Below are 20,362 nucleotides of genomic sequence, written 5' to 3'. Positions count from 1 at the left end.
AAATTGCAAAAAAAAAACCCCTACTATTTTTTTAAAGTAAAAAATAACAAGCCCTCCATTTAAAAAAAAGCAATTTCTGAAAGAGAAATGTTTAGGTTTTTAGTAGGACCAAGAGATATGGCTTGATAGTATAATCCCTGTTTTTTTCATTCTAAATACATGGAAAGAGGTAGTGCGAGTGAGAAAGCATGTTTTCTTAAGTTCTGTATATTTACTAATCATAGCTAATTACTTTTTGCTGTATTACATTACGATGATCCTAATTGATTAGGAATGCAGTAATCCAAATGCCTCTGTAAATCAATAGACATACATACATACATACATACATACATACATACATACATACATACATTCATTCATTCATTCATTCATTCATTCATTCATTCATTCATTCATTTAAGAAGTAGTGGTTTAATTCTTTTTGCCTGAATTCCAATTATGTTTTAAAGTGTTTTGAATAGTAATACAACCTAGATTTTTTTTAAAGACAGCAATCTTTATTTAAACCAAGGAAAATAATTTATGTATTAAGCTAACATTGGAAGAATAGAAGAACAGTGTACTGTTTTCAACAGTGATTTGAGTGTTAAAAATGACAACAAATATAAGCAGAGTACACAGGGAGGCTCCTTATTTTGGATCACTGACTGGGTAGCGATAAAATTATATTAAGAAAGAACAAATATAAATATATGGGTAGGGAAGGAAGGTCACTCACTTCAGAGTGACAGCGAAGATTTTGTGGAACTGTGGCTTTTGGATTAACAGAAGCAGTTGCAATAATATCTTCAGAAATATATGTATCCATTATAGGATGATTGGCATATGTATATTTATATGACTTTGGGATCCTAGAAAACTACCTTGTACTATATCGTTGGTCCTTCTAGTATTGTTTTGAATCTTCTCTTTCAGGTTCCTTTGGAGTTTAGCTAGAAGTACAAATAGTTGACTTGAGAATCTTATCTGCAAGTTACATTCACTATCAGTGTGCTTCAATCCTTCTCTAAAACAAAATCTTACTTGCATATGACCACCTTTATGCATTAAAATCTCTCCTATCTTTAGTGACCCTTTAGGGGACCAGGTTTTTACATAAATGGAAGGCATTACTTTCATTACCTCACTAAATCCCACGACTACCAAGTTCTAATGAAACATGGAGCCCATGGTTACCATATCTTAAAAAAGGTTTTTTTATGAAATATTGGGTGGGAAGGGACAGCGACATTGGAAATCCAATCTTCCACCATATTTTCCCCCCCACTAAATAGCTTACTAGAAGAAACATCCAACCATTACATTTTCTACTTCTGATAGAAGTCGAACCTTCTGAGTCTTTGTCATTGACATAACATTTGATTAAAAATGTTACTTAACCTTTAAATTACTACAGTTGTAAAGATAGCCCTGAGTTTCTAATGTAATCTCCTCCGTGTTGAAATAAGGAAAATCTTTGTGTAATGAAACCCATATGTCATAGTGAAAGGATGCAAAGTGCTGGCAGAGAGGGCTGCTCTCACAAGAGATTCTGCACCCAATCTTGTTAACCAGGGCTGCTTTTGGTAATCCCTCATCTTCTCACTTGCAAGAAATCAATCTGCACTACTGAATATCTTCCACCAACAGTCACAAAATTTACTGCGGGAGGCAGTTGGGACTGTGGTAGGAAGGAAGACCAAGACAACAAGGCTAAATACAGGATTGAGGGATTGAAGTTCCAAAGAGGAGATTATATTAAACTGTACTCCTCCTTCCTAGCAACTGGTAAATTAAGCTTTCATTTTTGGCTTCTGCCTCTTTTGTCCAATACCTGGTTTGCACTCATTCTGGTCTCTGGTAGAAAATTTAATTCCTGGTTCAAGATTCTTTTGTTATTTATAGTAACCCAATAGCTGTCTTGTAGGTAGTCACAGGAAAAAGTGGATTTGTTCAGATATTCAGCTTTATTGTAACCTAGGCCGATTACATCCTAAATTGGTGCTTTCTGTGATCTTCAGTGCTCTCACTTCTCCATATAACCGAGGAGATTAATTTGTAACTGAGCTATTGCAGTTGTATTCATTGTTGATCTTCTATTGTAGTGATAGATGTACTGCATAGGATAGACTATAAATTTTGTCCTGACATGGCAATTCATGTTTATGCTGCTTAGATTCTATAGTTCCCTGTTAATACTGTGAAATCGGTACTAGATCCAATTGTCGGTGGGCAAGTCCCTGAGATTAAGCATATTTGAACAACGTACCTATGGTTTCTTGTACAATTTTGTTAGCTATTCATTTAGAGATTCACCATTGTGCATTAAGTGGCTTCCCTCATTTCCATGGGTAGTGAGTGATGACAATTATTATTATTATAAGTTTCCCTGACAGCAATTGCATCTAGGATATGGGCAGCTGGTTCTGTATCCTCTTGCTTTTTTTCATTGAAATGACTATGGGATGTCTTAAATTAAAATTTCTAATAAGATTTAAGGAGCATTGAACTGGAATAATATGAAACAAGAAGGCACGTCCACTAGGGACAATTTTTTGTCTGTCTTATATTCATAGACTGGGGAGTAGCAACTAAGGAATGACTGAGACACCAGGACAGAACACTTTGCAATCTATCAATACAGATATTGTTGGTAACAAGAGGAAATTATAGATATCTTCTTATCTGTAACAATATCTGTATTGATATTGTTCAACAAAATAGAGATAAGCACAGCTACAAAAGAAAGTAGAAAAAAATCAGATTTTTTTCTACACAATTTAGATGCCTTTGATGAGCGTTGAAAGGGTTATTTGATATCTGTAAAGATCTTCTCTTGATTTTGTTTTCATATGTTTTAAAATTTAAAGCTTAGTTGACTCCTTCTTGTGTATTGAGAAGAGGAATACAGAATAGCAGAAGGTTGTCTTGCTTCTAATGGGATTTTGTAGCAGCATGTGTGAGTTTGTTTCAGAAGTCAGAAATGAACAGATGTTGGTATAAATTACCTCTGTGTCTGATGTCTTGCAAATTAAAAGCGCGGTTGGCATCACTAAACAATTTCACCAGGTGGGGGGGAGGACGAGCGAGTGGTGATTATTGTAGCAGGTCGGGTAAGAATCTTTAAGCTGCAGCAGAGCAGGATAGCAAGGATAAAGGAATGAAGAATAAAATGAGAGGTCTGTGAATTAATCAGAAATGTTAACATCTCCGATGACAAGTGAACAGGAGGGCACGTGTTCTGGAGCAGCCCCCAACTCACAGTAATTTTAGTTGGATGCAGTGCTAGTCAATGCTTGCAGCTTGATTTATAAGGTGCAGCCCTCTTCAGGGGCGCATAGTTGTCACACATTCGTATATCTCCTATATGGGACTGGTGCTCTGAAAAACCTCCATTCCATCAGCAGATAATGCTTCAGGTTGACATTACTTGAGCAAGACAGGGTTTTAATTCAAACTGATTTTTTTTAATTTTCAGATTTCCTGAGACTGTTTAAACTTAGCTTGTTCTTCCTTTACTGAAAGAAAAAAATGATTATGGAACATGAGCATCTTCTACATTTTAAATACTTGAGTTAAGAACACCACGTAGGAAAACACGGGAAAAAACAGAATAACAGAGTTGGAAGGGACCTTGGAGGTCTTTTAGTCCAATGTAAACCAGAAAATTTTGAAATGAATGGCAACTCAGTGATCCCAAAGCCTGTTTAGATAACCAATTTCATGTAGTTAAATGTATATTAAATATGGTTTGAAGTTTCCTGATTCTGGGCACAATGATTGCATGCCTACTTCCCATCTTTTATTTCTTCCTCTGTTCATTTTGGTCTTGAGTTTTAATCACGCCCCACAGCAGTCTAAAGCTTTAACAGCTTGGAATCAGAGTATGAAAAGACATTCATATGGCCACATTTGAACTACATTCATCTCATTTCAACAATAGTCCTGTCAATTGAACTTGAGTTGTGATTCTAGATCTGTCAGGTCCTAGGCTTACCCCTTTAACAAGGAAACATATGTCACCACAGAATTTAGGATGGAATCAATCCTTATGAGTAAAAATTTTAAAAAGCGAGGCAAGATAGTGGTTTGGGGGGAAAAGGAAGCATTGGTATTATCTTTATTTCTAAGCAATCCTCATAAGGCCTATTAGGAAATAACAACAGGAAAAGCACGTAGAAGGTAGCTTAATTCTTTCTAATCCTTTTACCAGGCAATTGTCATGGGAGAGGTTTGTCTTTTTATCTGTGTAATAAAGTAGTGCATTATGTCTCTGTGTTTCTGTTTTCCTCTTGAGTTGGGTTTGTGTGACTCTGCATTTGTGAGCATGTGTGTACCATAAAGCATAGAGCACATTACATAAGCTTTTTTCTGGATTATGTGACAAGGAGGGAAGGCAATTTAGAATGGAGTAATCAGTAATATTCTGTACTGCTGCCTGTCCCAAAGGGATACTTTGTGGGAGTTTTTCTAGAATGATTTGATAAAATCAGAATCTATTGCTAGTAATTCTGAACATTTTCTGATAGTTGGTTCCCACAAAATGAATATGAATCTCTTAAACTTTAAGTAGACTTAAATATGGATTTTTTAATAATTGTACAAAAACAATCAAAATCATATATGTCTGAAAGACGGAATCTACCATGTTTCCCCGAAAATAAAACAGGGTCTTATTTTTTTTTTACTCCCAAAATAAGCACTTGGCCTTATTTTTTGGGAGGTCTTATTATTTTTGAGGTGCGGGAGTTGGCGAGCGTGGTCATCTCATGGCTGCTACTATGTTGCAATATTTTTGAGGACGGCTTATTTTCAGGGGAGGACTTATTATAGCGCATGCGCTCAAAAGCCCAATTGGGCTTATTATCCAAGGAGGCCTTATTTTTGGGAAAACAGGGTAATTCTTAATCTTCCAAGCAAAATTCTTCTAGCTCATCTGGATTTGAGTTTTGAAACTGGATCAAAGCCAATTTTTTAGATTCCTATCCATATGTGTGAGAGAAAGAAGAGAAATATAGTGATGATTAATTTATGTACAAACATATTAAATTCCTGCCTCACAGAATTTTTTTACTAACTGAATTTGTTTTTTAAGTTCCAAATTTTTTCGCTAGCCAAAATGTTTGCCTATCAAGACACGTTTATAGCAAACCAGACACATTTAATAATACTGTTGTCTTTGGTCATCAATCTGATTCTCCAAGATATTTATGTTCTTTAGATTTTAACAAGAATGCATACTCAAGATATAACACAGACTTGGATTGGACATAATGCAGCAAATCTGTGATCTAGGATTACATGCATGATCCTTGTACTCATCAGCTCTCTAAACCTCTTTTTAAATGAAATTCTTTCATTTTCTGAAAATTCCGTTGGGGCCTGTGTGGAGCCTAAAGCCATTCTTGAAAATAAAGATATGTTAACATTTGCAGCATGTCAGCTTCATATTAATTTATATATGTTGAAGGGAGTAGGGACAGGCAGCAAGAGAGATTTTCAGAAGAACATTGATATAATGGGTTTATGTTGCCTATCCTTGCAATAAAACATATTGACATTTGGCTTGCAAAGAATAGGTAAATTCCCATTCATTTAAGTAAGGTGTTGCACATCTTTCTCCTCCCATATCCACTTAGATCGCCAATACTTATATCTCAAGGACCTGAGCATGCAAGCAGGAGAATCCACAGTGCCTTAAATGCAAGCACATACAGCAGTGCTAACCCACAGATCTTCTTTTGCCCACAGAGAGAGAAAATTAAATGTTTTTAGAATATTAGACTTTGGAAAGGAGGGAGTTTTGCCCAAGAAAAACCAGGAAGACATTATCCAGCCCCTCTCCTCTTCTTTAAAAAGCCTTGGTCTTCATGCAAAAGGGAGGAAAAGAGATAGCTGGGAGATGTGAAAGAAAGCAGTTCACCTGGGAGGAGACCAAAGAGAAAGAATACTGAAAGAAATATATTGAAAATTTAAGTAACCTGGAAGCACCTTCCTGAATTAGTTTCCAAAAGAATCAGAAATGAGCAGAGGGCAAAAGAAGAAAGGTATGACAGAGAATGAGATGGCTGGATGGAGTCACCGAAACAGTAGCAGTCCATTTAAGCATGACTCAGGAGGATGGTAGATGACAGGAAGGCCTGGAGGAAAGTTGTCCATGGGGTCGTGATGGGTCGGATATGACTTTGCAACTAACAACAACAAAAAGGAGGGGAGAGAAGGTGCCATCCACTTCTGTGATGATTTAATTTGCTGCAGAATGCATGTGTCCTGTATGACAAATTGCATTGTTTCCATTATCAGTCATGTAATTTGAATCATAATAAACGAATGCTACCATTCCATTCTTATGGACAAATGTTTATAGATCTTCAACCTGATTGCTATAACTACCTACCATAGTAGGTGTCTTGGAAGAGAGCCTCCAAGCAGGATAAAAAAGTACCAGCTTGAGGCCTGATAGGACAGCTTCACAAGCCATGTGCAAAATAAGATCTCCAATCTAGAAACTACATTGCAAGCCAACATATTGTTGGTTGCGTCCTACCAAGTAGAAGTTACAAATGAAACCAGTCCTAGATGTTTTATTTGCCAATTGTTGAAATCATTTTATAATGATTTTATGTCATAGAAGGTAACATGAAAGATCTATATAGCTACAGTAAGACCATAGTCTAAGTCTAGGATCATGTTCCCCAAATAATAATGAGCTGCTCATGAAAAGTCCACAAGCAAGAGATAAATGCCATCATCATATACTTAACTATCCAAATTAAGTGACTATTACACCTATTTCATGTTTTTTTTATCTGGGAACTCAAAATTTAAGTAGCCATAAAAGCTAACCATCACCCTTAACAATGGTTAATCAGACCCTCCATAAATTGAATTCCCCAGACTTTTGGCATAGTAGTAATCCTAATATAAAATATGTCCAATCATTATCTGAATGTGGAGATGGTAAGGAAGAAAAAAAGCTGAAGTGTTTTCTCTCAATTCAAATAAGTATTTTTTAATAGGGCAGCAATAAAATCTTGGAATTCAGCAATCAGATTTTTTTTCTATAGAACATACTGGAGCTGGGTAAAATGATACAGACAAGCATATATACTTTGCTTTGCTGGGAATGACAGTACAATGTGAGGCTAAAATAGAGCAAAGCTATAAACTCTACTTTAATACACCATACATAGATGTACTACTTTGAGAGAATTTGAAACTCCATTATATATAACATGTAGTGACTATCACTACTATGGGGGAATAGAAATGCTGTCTCATTTATGTTTAAGGTCATAAGTATACAGAGACAAGTAATCTTGAAATAGAGAGAGACGGAGGGGAGTTGTGGGGCTATACTTGCAGAAAGAGATGCCCTAAGAAGGAGCAATGGCATTCTAGATTATACTGTCTGTAGATAAATATAGTAGAAAAATTGAAAGGGAGTCTTGAAAATAACTACTATGAAAATAAAGTGAGTGGTTATAAGATAAAATGAGTCAGTTTATGGACATTACAGCTGAGTTTTAATATTTTCAATGCTTGGCTGATATTTCTAGACTTTGGAAGAGCTAAAGTGTGATATTTGTTTTCTTTTATGTGAAATGTTTTTATCCTGTTTTTAATCATTTAAATTAATTTTATAAGTGGAAATTATCCAGTTCTGATGCTATACGTTAAACTGTTTTGTCTTTCTTTCTTTGTGATTTCAGCCAGAGAAATGACTAGAGGGAAATTCCTGAACATTCTGGAGAAACCCAAAAAGTAACTGAATATGTACTACACTTAAAAAAAGCAGCAGCACCTTGTTATTTTGGAACTTCTAGAATTGTCCACATAAGCTGAAATGAAAGGACCAAACTCATTGTTTCACCTTTCTTTTGAGGATAACTGTTCTGGATTTCTTCAGCATTGGCCACCATCAGTTCTCTTAACCTCTTGGCTGCAGTTGATCTTGCCCTGTTTACCTTAATGAAAAGAAAAGGACTCATTTACTCATGGTTGCTGCACACAACTATAATAATATGCATCTTGTGGTAATAGCCTTGTCCCAGAGCAGTACACAGCATAGCACTTCTGTATGTACGTCCATCCCACATCATTACAAGACAAGCACTTTATAATATTTGCTACTGGACAAATGCATAATTTGAGATGAAAACTGACTACTATTCTTTAATACAGATACAGTAATCCTAATTTTATAATTGTACAAGTTAGCAATTTATATTGATTTTTATTAGGTACAAAGGCTGCAGAAAAAAATAAGGATTGTATCATTCTTGCATGTTTGTGTAATTTTAGATATGGGATGGGAGGTTACATTCCATCAAATTTATGTTTGGTTGATTTTAAGCTACCTAAATGTGACTGCAGTGGAAGTGTGAAGAAAAAAACTAAAGATAATAAGAGAAAAACACTCATATGAAGAAAACACATGTCCTGTGCTCAGCTTAATCATATACTCTTTTGTTCAGCTTCAGATCTCTTATCTCTTAAAAAGTGTCTAAAGGCAAAATAAATTCTGTCATATCAGAATTTTCCCAAAAGCAAATAATATCTTTTTAGGCTACCCATTTTGTATTATATTCATAGCTCTAGAAAAGATAACTCCAAGTTAGATTTCTCTTTCGGGTATACATAGAAGATGCTTTGTACAGTATATAGAAGTAACAAATTATATATTGAAAAGCCATGATTTCTCCTTAATTGTCCTTCTTTTCCAGAAATACTTTTAAACTAGCTGGCTGGCAACACACCAGGTCAAGGTCTTTTCCTTGTATTGATTTTTCTACAATAAAGCACTGAATAGGGTTTCCATGAACCTGGTACTTAGATTTTATGAGATATGGTGACTTGAACATATTGGAATTGAAAATGTCAAATTAGAAAAAGTTGTGCTAGTTACATTTGGGGAATTACCAAGCTAATGTTAAGCACTTTTACATCCCATTAAAGTAATATTAGTGTATCTTCCCCCATTGTGGAATAAGCTGAATTAAGAAAGGCCTAATTTTGGATTTTGGCCTGCAAATGTTTTAATAAAAATCATTTTTCTCTGATGAAAAACAATATTAACATTGGATTGCATATCAAAAGTTTGATTTTAAAAAAAAGTTTTGACATCCTAACAAATCTTTGAAGTTTTCAACATGCAACTGTATACTGTTCAATTTACTGTAGCAGTAATGCAACTTTGGAAATGTAAGAATACAATATAAGCAAGAAAACAGTATGCAATTATACTGTAACTGATGACCATTTTCTGTATTCTGGTAGTTTGTAAATTACATGAGAGAGATATTTCTTGTGTACAGCAAATCAGCCTATTTCCATTTTAAATTATTATATATACTGCATTTTTTCTAGAAGAGGTTCTAGATTAGAATATTCTATTCATATGCCATACATCAAATGGCAATTCACAAAGTTTGCCTTGTCATGACATTATATTTGCAGACCTAAGATTCACATGCTAAAATATTGCATCCATGCCAATGATGGCAAAACTATAAATGATGATGAACAGCTAGCAAAAAAATACTAGGAGCAGAAAAAATGTGCTTACTGCTCAAAGAAAAAGTTTGTTTTTCAACGATAACCTAATATTTATATTTTTGTTTAGGAATACTGAAATTGTTACCTTTTTGTTTGTGGGTTTTAATATATAATAACACAGAGTTGAGCATTTTGAAATATCCTAATAATTGAAGGATGAGGAAGAGGTAGATTTTAAATCTCACATTCAAAACAAAGTGGTTGACTTTTGATGTATTATCTGTCCAAAATACATTTGGAGCCTTGGTTGTGGGCAAGTTATAGATAAGATCCCCACTGCCAGGATCTGATTGATTAACCTCTTTTACAGTTGAAAACGTTTCTCTTTATTCTAAAAATTTGTAATTCTGAACGTATACCAAATTATTGGTATATGCTTTAAGTAGAGATATTTATATTTTTAATGCATAGATATGTTAAATATTTAGTAAACGTGCCCTACATCAGAAATTTGTATGTTACAATTTTGTGCTTTTGATAGTAAATAAAAAGTTACATTTTTAAAACATTCCTGTGAAATCTAGACTGTTGAATCATATTTCTTAAATAAATCTCAGACTGACATTATGCATATTTATGTGTTCAGAATTTCTGTTGGATTTGATGGGAGTTATTCTCAAGCAAGTATTCATGTATTTTTATCTGATTATTAATAGGAGGCACCTTGCGATTTGTGTAAGGTTTGCTATAGAAAAATTAAAGCATCTTCATTCTTTTAACAAACAAAATGCAACCATCTCAAAAAGCTGTTTACCAATGTTTTTATTTGCATTTGCAGTACGTTAAATATATTTTATGGTTTAATAGTTTTTTAAAAAAATAAAGCTTTGAAAGCAGAAGTGAAAAAAAGAATAAAACTCAATCTTATTGAAATTTGAATAGTTTCTACAAACAGATGTGTATTTTGTACTTTTTAGCTCATTGATATGCACACTTCCTTCTGATTTAACTCCAGTAACTCAGGATCTTTTGATTCAGGCAAGCATTTATAAGTGAAATTTTAACTTTAAACTTAAAATAGTTCTTATGAATAATCCAAAAACTAATCTTCAGAGTGACTCCGCAACATAGGAAGATACAATTCAAACTACAGTAAATAAACATCAACTGAGTTGAGGCTTGAAATAACAAATTAGTTACTTCATAGAAAGTATTTCTTCTCTTCAAATCTGTAGTCTATCATTTAATATCTTCTATAGTTCTTGGACACGGTGGCTCAGTGGTTAAGACTCTGAGCTTGTCGATCAGAAAGGTTGGCAGTTTGGTGGTTCGAATCCCTAGTGCCGCGTAACGGAGTGAGCTCCCGTTACATGTCCCAGCTGTCAACCTAGCAGTTCAAAAGCATGTAAACATGCAAGTAGAAAAAATAGGAACCATCCCTTGTGGGAAGCGTTCCATGCGCCTTCGGCATTTAGTCATGCTGGCCACATGACCATGGAGACATCTTTGGACAGTACTGGCTCTTCAGCTTTGAAATAGAGGTGCCCACGCCCCCTAAAGTCAGGAACAACTAGCACAATGTGTGAGGAGAACCTTTAACCTTTACGCTCTTGGATTTAGCCCCAAACTTTTTTTGTTTTGCATCTTAACATTCAGATGGATTTTATACTTAATTGATTGTTTTCATAATCCTCAAAATAGGGTTTTTTAAAAAAATATATCTTTTTTCCCCGGACAATCAATTTAGAGTATTTAAATAGTTGTACGAGGAATTATTCTTCGGAATGACTTCCATTCCTGTGGCCCACAATGAAAATGTAGCTTTGTTATATCACATGGAGAAGGGGGAAATATCTTATTAATTAGCAATTAATTCACTTAATTTTAAATATTCCGTAATCACAGTCACGCAATGTCACCAAAGGACAAAGTTAATTGAAAGCTTTTGCTTCGCATTTCCATTCTTTAACAAGCTTAGAGAATAAGAGACGTTTGACAAAAGAAATGTATTGCCTTCAAATATATCCTGTTTATCCACGTAAACTTTTAGCAGCGTGTGATGTTGGTAATCACTGTTAGAGCTGAAAATACAGAACATGGCAGACATTTGTCTCTAAGTTTTTAGTCGGTCTTCTTTTTCTCTCAGTTGATCCCAAAGAAAAAGGGATGACAACTGACTGTTAACATCAAAGCTTTTTCCTTACCATTCCTTTTGTTTTGTTTTGTGTTATTTTATTTAACATGCATATAAGATCCTCTGGCAAATTGATGCAGAAATGCTAACTGAAGCTTCTCATAGTTCTGTTTCTATTAAACATTACTAGTCATCATGGCTGTATGCTGGAAGTTGAGTCATGGCAAGTGGACTTGTTTTCTTTTTTAGTTTGAAACATTTTGCTAATTATCCAAGTAGTTTCTTTAGTCTGCATTCAGGATAAGCATCAAAACATTTCAAACCAAAAAAGAAAAGTCTGCTTGGAGGACTGAGAATATTCATCAACATCATTCTAGGATAAACAGCTCTAATATGAGAAAAGATTAATTTGCATTATGTCTTTGTTGTGAGAAAAATACAGATAAAAATTCCTAAACAGCTTAAGAAATGTGTGCCACTTTTTTCTAAGGTAGTTAAAATACCATTGAAACAGGTACGGCATGAATGGGAATAAGAGTGATTTTTCAATCTTGACAACTTTAAAATGTGAACTTCACATAATTTCCAGCCAGCATTCTATTTGGGGAGTTCTGGGAATTGAAGTCCACGCTTTTTACAGTTGCCAAGATTGAAATAATGCAAAGTTATAGGACTTTCTGGTCTTTCAAATCGTCTCTAAATGGATATTATAATTTAAAATTATAAATCTGAAATAATTATGAAATCCAATTTCTATGTATTCACATAGATCATTTTTAATCATTGAATTTTATATCTTTCTGGGAAAATTTAGCATCTGAAAATCCAACGCAGCTAATGTCACAGATTAAAAACAAGATAATTGTGTAACATTATTGTACCACAATTGAGCTTTGTGCGCAGTGGTGCTTGGGGATATGTTGCCTACCCCTCATTTAGAATATCCACTGTTCTAAATTGAATATTTTTATTCACAGTTCCATAAAACTCAGTACTGTTCATTTCGCAATGTTTTTCTTAAAAAGACAAAAAGATAGATTCGAATGTAAGAACAAACAGTTCATTAAATTACAAATTTAACAGTTTCTGATATATTAAATAAATACTATATTAAAATAAATATTATTACCACATATTTTAAAATAATCCAGTATAATAATTGTTTCATTTATTGGTTCATATGTATGTTTTATTTACTAATCTTTTATTATTCTGCCCCTAACCTTAATCTCTCCTCCAAAACAAACTCTAAATATACTTTCTCATGTGCTGATAAATTTGAAACAATGCAGAAATCTTATTTTTGCTGGAAAAGTCTGTCAAGGACGCTCCTTTGTATTTGTGTTAACATCCTAAACAGTTTTATGCATATTTTCAACCTTCAAAGCAATTATCCTTACCACATTTTTTTTACTTATCGCACACCCTAATGACTACTGTGATAACAACTAGGTATCTGATAAAGCAAATTGGAATCTACAAAAGTTGATATAAAAATTACAAAATCTGTATCTGTAAAATTACAAAAATACAACAGGCTAATACAGCTGTCTTCACAACATACAGAATCAGAAGATTATGACTCAATTCAGTAGTCCATCTTTATTGACAATTCTCATACAGTGTCTACTTGGCTCCTACTTTGCATAGTTTTCAAAAACAAAGATCATTTATTGAACAAGATTTCAAAAACAAGACAATTTATTCAACAAGTAACTATTAAGAACAACTTTTGTAGAACAATATGGGCAATATTGATTCAACTTTATAAATTCTATAACTTCTTTTTAGAAGCAGCACTTGCCCCTCAGGGTCGTCCTCCACAACTTCCTTATATTTTGCTGTTGTTAATACTACAGATGAAATGTATGCTTCTATTTGCAGAGAACATAAGTATTTAGGCTAGAAAAAAATAGTTAAGTCCCATGCTTACAATGTTAGCTTCTGTCTCCTTTGTCACCCATGACAAGATCATTTAAACATTAGCCTTTGTAATAAATCCATTAAAAGTTATCTTTTGTAAAATGATATCATGATTGTGCCATGAATACAAAATACAGTGTGGTAAAATACTTAGAAATGTGAGTCAAAATAGAAAGTCTGCATCATTAAACAGAGAACAATGGACATTGATTGAATTGGTGAGTATATCGTTTGAGCTCCAAAACACAAAACCCCATTTTTTGTGTAAAAATTCTTCTGTAACTGTTACCCATTCCATAGTTCCCAGTCCATAAGTCTCCATCCTTGTGGACTACCACATTTTTATGTGTTTCAATTGTTTTCTAACAAACGTGATCTAAGCAACAGATGTGTAGAGTTGCCTTGCTAGCAGAAATTGTGTGGCATTGTAATATTCCAGACTCATGAGGACTTGTTCACAGGTCCAAATTCCAGTGAAATATGTATGGTAAATGAAAGGAACAAGAGGAGAGAAAGAAGCAATAAAACAATTGCAAGGGATGAAAAATGTAGACTGATGGCTCAACAGTGGCTTATGAATGGGAAGGGTCAAGGACCAACTTTACCCTGGCAATAACAAATTGATGTCTGGCATGCTGGCATGTGTCCCTCTGCATTGTTGTGGTCAAGGGGTTCTTTCCTCACTGCCTGTTCACTCTCTTTTTTTTAAAAAAAATTGTGTTGTATTTATACTACGGGCCGTGCTGGCAGTTGCTTGTTAGGGGAATTTTCCCTGAAGTTGGACCCATGGTAAGAGCCGTGTGAAGCGGAAGACAATTAGGGGCTTATTAGTGTCCTGGGCTGACATGTAACTTGTGTTGCTGGGACTTACCAAAACAGTGAGAGTCTTATGGGCAAGCTCCAGCCGAGAAAAGACTGAGGGATTGTCTCACCTAATTAGAGGGAATGGGCCTCTTTATGTTTGTGATTCGGTATGGTTGTCTGATCGCTTTTCTCTGGCTGCTGGCTCAGACCAAGCTGGAAGTGTGCTAATTAGAAGAGAAATTGACGTAGTGATCCTGTCAGCTCTTGTTACCGGCAGGGACAAAGCAGAATATTATTCTAAAGCAATGTTTTGTAAGTGTCCCTCTTCCAGCTCTCATTAGGAGAAGGGCTGGTGGATGGGGAGGGGAATCTTCCTTCATGGACTGGCTAATGGAACATAAGCACTTTTATGGTGCTAATTAACAGGCTCATGGAAAAGCTTCAACCAACACTGGTAACCATTGTGTCCTGTAACTCTGAAACCTCAACTGCCTTCTGAGAGGAGCAAGCTGGTCATATGAGGAAAGGGAATGCTCCACAGAAAACAGGCTTTTAAGGAGTGAAGTGTCTTTCGTGAAGAGGCAAAACCATGATGTCATTTAAAAGCAGGACTGTGCAATCCTCCAAAGTCAGAATTCTTAGTCAGGTTTGCCAGGTGAACGAGCGCCTTCAAGTTTTTTTCAGGTTCAGAAAAACAATAAGTACTAGAGGCTTCTTAAATCTCCAAAAGGCCATTGAACTGGTGTCCCAGAGGTGCTTTTGCAAAAGACAACCAGACTTTGTTTTTCCTTGAAGACATTTCCCTTCTCATCCAAGAAGCTTCTTCAGTTTAATCCAGTTGCTTTTTGAAAAAGCACCTTTGGGACAACTGTGATCTGGATGATTGAGAATCTCCATAGATATTGATTTGGTTATATGTTATATATCCCCTTAGTTGACTTTTTCTGTGGCATAAATTTACTTAAGTCAATTTACTTAAATTTACTTCAAGGCAGATCCTTTAACTAATCCATGTATGACTTTCCAGGTTCCCCTCCTCTTTTTGGGTTAGGGACGATTCTGGCTCTCTTCCAGTCTTTTGGAACTTCATCAGTCCTCCAGTTCTCAGAAATCATCAAAAACAATTGTGTGATAACCTCTGCTTGTTTCTTCATTCTGGGAAATAATCCATCTGGTCAATAATTGCAATTAGTTACATTCTTTCTTATTCTCTCCTTGTCTGTATTTCCCCCCATTTCTCCAGTGGCATAATGATGACCATTCTCCATTTGGGAGAATTAAAATGCAAAATATAAATTGATAAGTTCCCCTATTAGCAATTTACCACTTTCCCCTCACAATTGACCTAGGGTCTCTTTAGGTATGTTAGAAACAAAAAGGAAGTGAAGTAACTACTGCTTATTGTTGTCCATTTTGGGATTTCTCCCAAGCTTCAGGTCATGTCCCTTTTTCTCTTCAATATTTGGGAGAGCCTTTGTAGATTTCTTCCATTTTTCTTTATCTTGGGAATTGTTTGTGATTACACCCTTCAGTATCTCATTACATATAACTTCCCATCTTTCCTGGATACTGTTCTCCTTACGGATTTAAAGTCATCAGATTCAATTACCTTTCCAGTGAATTCACCACAATTATTGTACATTGTACAATCAATTTTGTTGTATTTAAGTACAATGACAATAAAGATTATACTTATACATGCCAACTTCTACAGCATTGAGGTCTATTGGCCTCAATCTCCTCCTCACGATATGTAGATTTAAGGATAACACCATTGCTTTTCTGCAAGTGCCAGTCACCTTCACTTCTTCAATCACATTGGTGATGTTAGCAGCCCACTTTTGTTCAATACATTACAAGGGGGGCTTCTATTCCTGAATTATTTGGGGTGGCTTAAGAAAGAAACATCACAATATGCAGAACCATTAGGGACTTAATTATCACCTTAGTCCAAAGTGCAGGGGGAAATACAGGTTTGCAAGGCAGAAGTAGTTTGAATCTGTAGGTAATGCCATTCTAGAGGATAAGTCTGTGACAGGGCATGTTTCCTGGGTCCTGCTAAATAATTCTATTTCTTCAATGGGACCTGTACCAGGCCAATTTTGTTTCAGTTATGAGGGCAGAAATCATGTGTCCCTTGGGTGACTAGCCTCTATAACAGGGGTGTCAAACTGGATTTCTTTGAGGGTCAGATCAGCATTGTAGGTTTCTTCCATGGGCTGGCCGGGGGTGGGAAGGAGACGGGATGGATGCCTCCTGCACCACCCTGCTGGCCAAAACATAGGCCCCTGCACCCTGTTTTGGCCAGCAGGGTGCTGCAGGAGGCCGTCCAGGCTGAAAATGGGGTGAAAGGGGCCTCACACGCACCCCCCTGTGTTCCCTTTTGGCTGCCAGAGGTTCTTTGCTATTTCCAGGCCGGCCTCACGGGCCTTGGATTCGGATCCAGCCCACGGACCTCGAGTTTGACACCCCTGTTCTATACCATGTTTTATAGGAGGCAACCAGCAGCTTTAACTACACTCAGCAGGCTACTGACAACTAGAACAACTTTCAAAGCAGTGGTACTCCAGAATTATAATGAGTCCTACACACAATTGCTCACCACTACTGCATTCTAGAGTAATTATAGTGTTCAAAGGCAGCATATACATTTGTTTAATAAATAAACAAGGTGACCAAGACATGGGTGACTATAAAGAAAGTTTCCTGGTCCAGTAACATGTCTCCCATTCCCAAACCAATTAATTAATTATTAATGCAATTAATCCAGAAAGATGTATGACCTGTATTGAAATCACTTACAGTCCAAGGGCCAGGATGGTTGCACTACCACTGTCCCTGCTGTGCTAGAGATAATCAATTAGTGTGATCAATGCTATCTCTGTACTATGTCCAAGCCTGAAACTCAATAAAAAAGAATCTAGATAATGTTTCCTCCAGGGCTCTCTACAAAGCCGCCCAGCTGGCTTCTGGATCCCAGCTTCCCTAAACTGTTCAAAACAATTGGGTCCAGCAATGGCCTCTTGGAAGGTAGGGTACACTACAATCTCCTTCAAGGCTTGTACCACTCTCTCTTCTCAAGGAGGTTGATACCATTGCATAGGTTCAGACAGAAGAGACAAGGATCTAAGAGATGTTGGGTTTAACAGTCACAAGGATACTATCCACTTCCTAGCTGGTTATAAAAAAAACTATATCTCTACAGAAATACAGAAGAATATTGATAAAAACCATCTTCAGTGTGTTTAGGTCAATATAAAAGGAAAAACGAAGGACATAGCCATAAGAGTATACTATAGACCACCCAACCAGAGGACATAGATGCACTTTTTACTAGTCAGTTTAACTAAAGTTTGTAGGAAGCACACTACAATAGTAATGGGGGAGTTTAACTACCCTGACATCAACTGGGAGTCAAACACTACACCTAGTGGAAGATCAAACAGGTTTCTGACAAACCTACCAAACAACTTTGTCTCCCAAAAAGTAGAGAACTAGAGGGTCAGCCATATTGGATTTAATTCCCACTAACAGAGAGGAAATGATAGAAAGTGTTGAAGTTATAGGAACATTCAACATTACACAAGCACAAACAATTGACCAAAATCAGACTAGAGACTTAGACTTCAGGAGAGCTGATTTCAATAAACTTGGAGACAGTTTGAGAAGGATTCCATGGATGAGAATCCTCAAGGGGAAAACAACGCTAAAAGCTAGGGAAACTTTGAAAAGTGAAGTTATAAAAGCCCAGCCTAGCACAATTCCAATGAAGAAGAAAAATAAGAGATCTTGAAAGAAACCAGCACGGCTGCACAAAGAATTACCTGATAAACTGAAAGATAAAAAGGACAAATATAAAAAGTGGGAAAAGGGCACAAAATTTAAGGCAGAATACCAGCAAATAACCTGAACCTGCAAAGCTCAAAATGAACTAAGACTTGCAACAAAAGTCAACATGTAAAAAACAAGAAAAAAAGTTAAGGTAACGATTGGGCAATTAATGGGGGAAAATGTCAAGGTGTTGATGAGCAGCAGGGAGAAAGCAGAACTAGTTAACTCATGTTTTGCATCTGTCTTTACACAAAGGGAAAAAACAGTCCAACCTATTTTTAAAAATACTGTTAAAATACAGTAATAGGAATGCAAGTCAAAATAAGCAAGAAAGTGATAATAGAACACATATCCACTCTAGACAAGTTCAAATCACCAGGACCAGATGGATTACACCCCAAAGTTCTGAAGGAATTGGCAGACATGATCTCAGAACTCCTGAACCATATCTTTCAAAGATCTTGGAGCACCAGGATACTACCAGAGGACTGGAAAAGAGTTAATGTACTTCCCATCTTCAAAAAAGGGGAAAAAATGGATTTGGGAAATTACAGACCTATAAGCCTGACATCAATACCTGGGAGGATAGTAGAAAAGATAATCAAGCAATGAATCTGCAAACATCTAGCAGCAAAGTCGTAACCAGAAGCCAACATGGATTGTCAAAAAAAAGTTCACGCCAGACAAATCTTATTGCATTATTTGACAAAGTGATAAAATTAGAGGACCAACAAAATGCTATGGATATAATTTACTTGGGCATCAGTAAGGCATTTGATAAATTAGACTACAACCTACTACCGGTACTTGAGAAGATAGAAAAATGTATTTAGACAGCATCAGCACCAGATGGATTCGTAAACTGACTGACCAACCACTCTGTATGTATAGTCCTTAATGGAACTGTATCTACATGCAGTGGGGTCTTAGGCCCAGTATTCTTCAATGTCTTCATCAATGATGTAGACGAGGGAATAGGAGAACCCATCAAATTGCAGATGACCCAAACCTAATGAAAAAAAGGACCACAAGCGATATGATAGCAATATTCTGATATCTAAAGGACTACGCCAGAGAAGAAGGGGTTAATCTATTTTCCAAAGCACCTGAAGGCAGGAGAAGAAGCAATGGATGGAAACTAATCAAGGAAAGAACCAATCTAGAACTAAGGATAAATTTCCTGACAGAACAATTAATCAATTGCCTCCAGAAGTTGTGGGTGCTCCAACAAGGGGTTAGACTAGAAGATCTCCAAGGTCCCTTCCAACTCTGTTATTCTATTATTCTTCAAGAGATACAAACTCAAACTTTTCTAAATACAGCTAACCAAATTAAAAAACATGGCTTGAGCAACAGACATAGGTAAGAAAACTTTCCTGCCTGAGCAACAAAATTACTTAAGAAAACACTGTCCCTTACAAATGTGCATGATGATAAAGTGATGGAGGAGTAGGGTTACTAGACCTCTGAATAGGCAAAGGAAGGCACGAATAATTGGAAAAGAGAATAAATGGAAGGAAAAGGAGGACACATTAAATATTACATGAAAAAAACTAATAGAAGGGAATATTTGTAGCTCATGGTTGAATGGTGGGGTCTTTGGTGATCTCTGGGTTTGGTTGTTTTCTTGTAGCCATTTCATTATTAAACTATGTAATATCATGAGTGCCATAAGAGAATAAAGAGAGAGCAAACTCCACTCCCTTCTAGCACTGCTGATGTTATCTAACTTGATAATAAAACATCTGCAAGAAAACAACCAAGCTCAGAGAGCACCAAGGACCCCACAAATATACTTATGCCTACATGTACATGAAACTTTTTCATCAGAATGCCTGGTTCTTCAATCGCAAAATTTTAGTAACAAATCTTGTTAAGAGCATGTGATAGCAATAATATAGAACACAATACAACACCCTTTTCAAATTTGACCATAAAAATATATGGCAAGTCAGATGATCAACAGACTTCTATGATCAGAGATTTGGAGGGGCTGGATTGAGCCTGAATGCTCAAAGCTGGAAATAAACAGCATAAATCAAGGTTGTTGAATCTGCCAACAGAAAAAAAAGCAGATAACGTATAAGTTTAATAAAAAGTTAATCAGAATAGAGCTAGAAAGGACCTTAGAGGTCTTCTAGTCCAACTCCCTACTTAAGCATGACACCCAATACCATTTCAAACAGGTGG

General features: G+C 35.9%; 1 protein-coding gene and 1 long non-coding RNA gene across 2 annotated transcripts in view; one reads left to right on the top strand and one right to left on the bottom strand.

The window, feature by feature from the left end:
• LIN52 (lin-52 DREAM MuvB core complex component) overlaps nt 1-8,358 on the top strand; it is a 54,846-nt gene extending 46,488 nt beyond the window's left edge. The window contains exon 6 of the mRNA XM_081937471.1: nt 7,695-8,358. Coding sequence (XP_081793597.1) covers nt 7,695-7,750 — 56 coding nt within the window. The 3' untranslated portion in view covers nt 7,751-8,358. The remainder of the gene's footprint in view (nt 1-7,694) is intronic.
• Nucleotides 639-7,955, bottom strand: LOC309384242. The gene is made up of 3 exons (XR_014173981.1): nt 7,856-7,955; nt 2,991-3,110; nt 639-935 (listed from the first exon to the last, which is right to left on the bottom strand). It is a non-coding gene; the product is annotated as an uncharacterized lncRNA (long non-coding RNA).
• Nucleotides 8,359-20,362: the final 12,004 nt, after the last annotated feature.

The sequence above is a fragment of the Natrix helvetica genome (genome assembly GCF_964273705.1).
Source record: "Natrix helvetica genome assembly, chromosome: 1".
Lineage (NCBI taxonomy): Eukaryota > Metazoa > Chordata > Lepidosauria > Squamata > Natricidae > Natrix > Natrix helvetica.
Note: the sequence above shows the minus strand (reverse complement) of the source record. Positions and strands in the feature narration are given on the sequence as shown.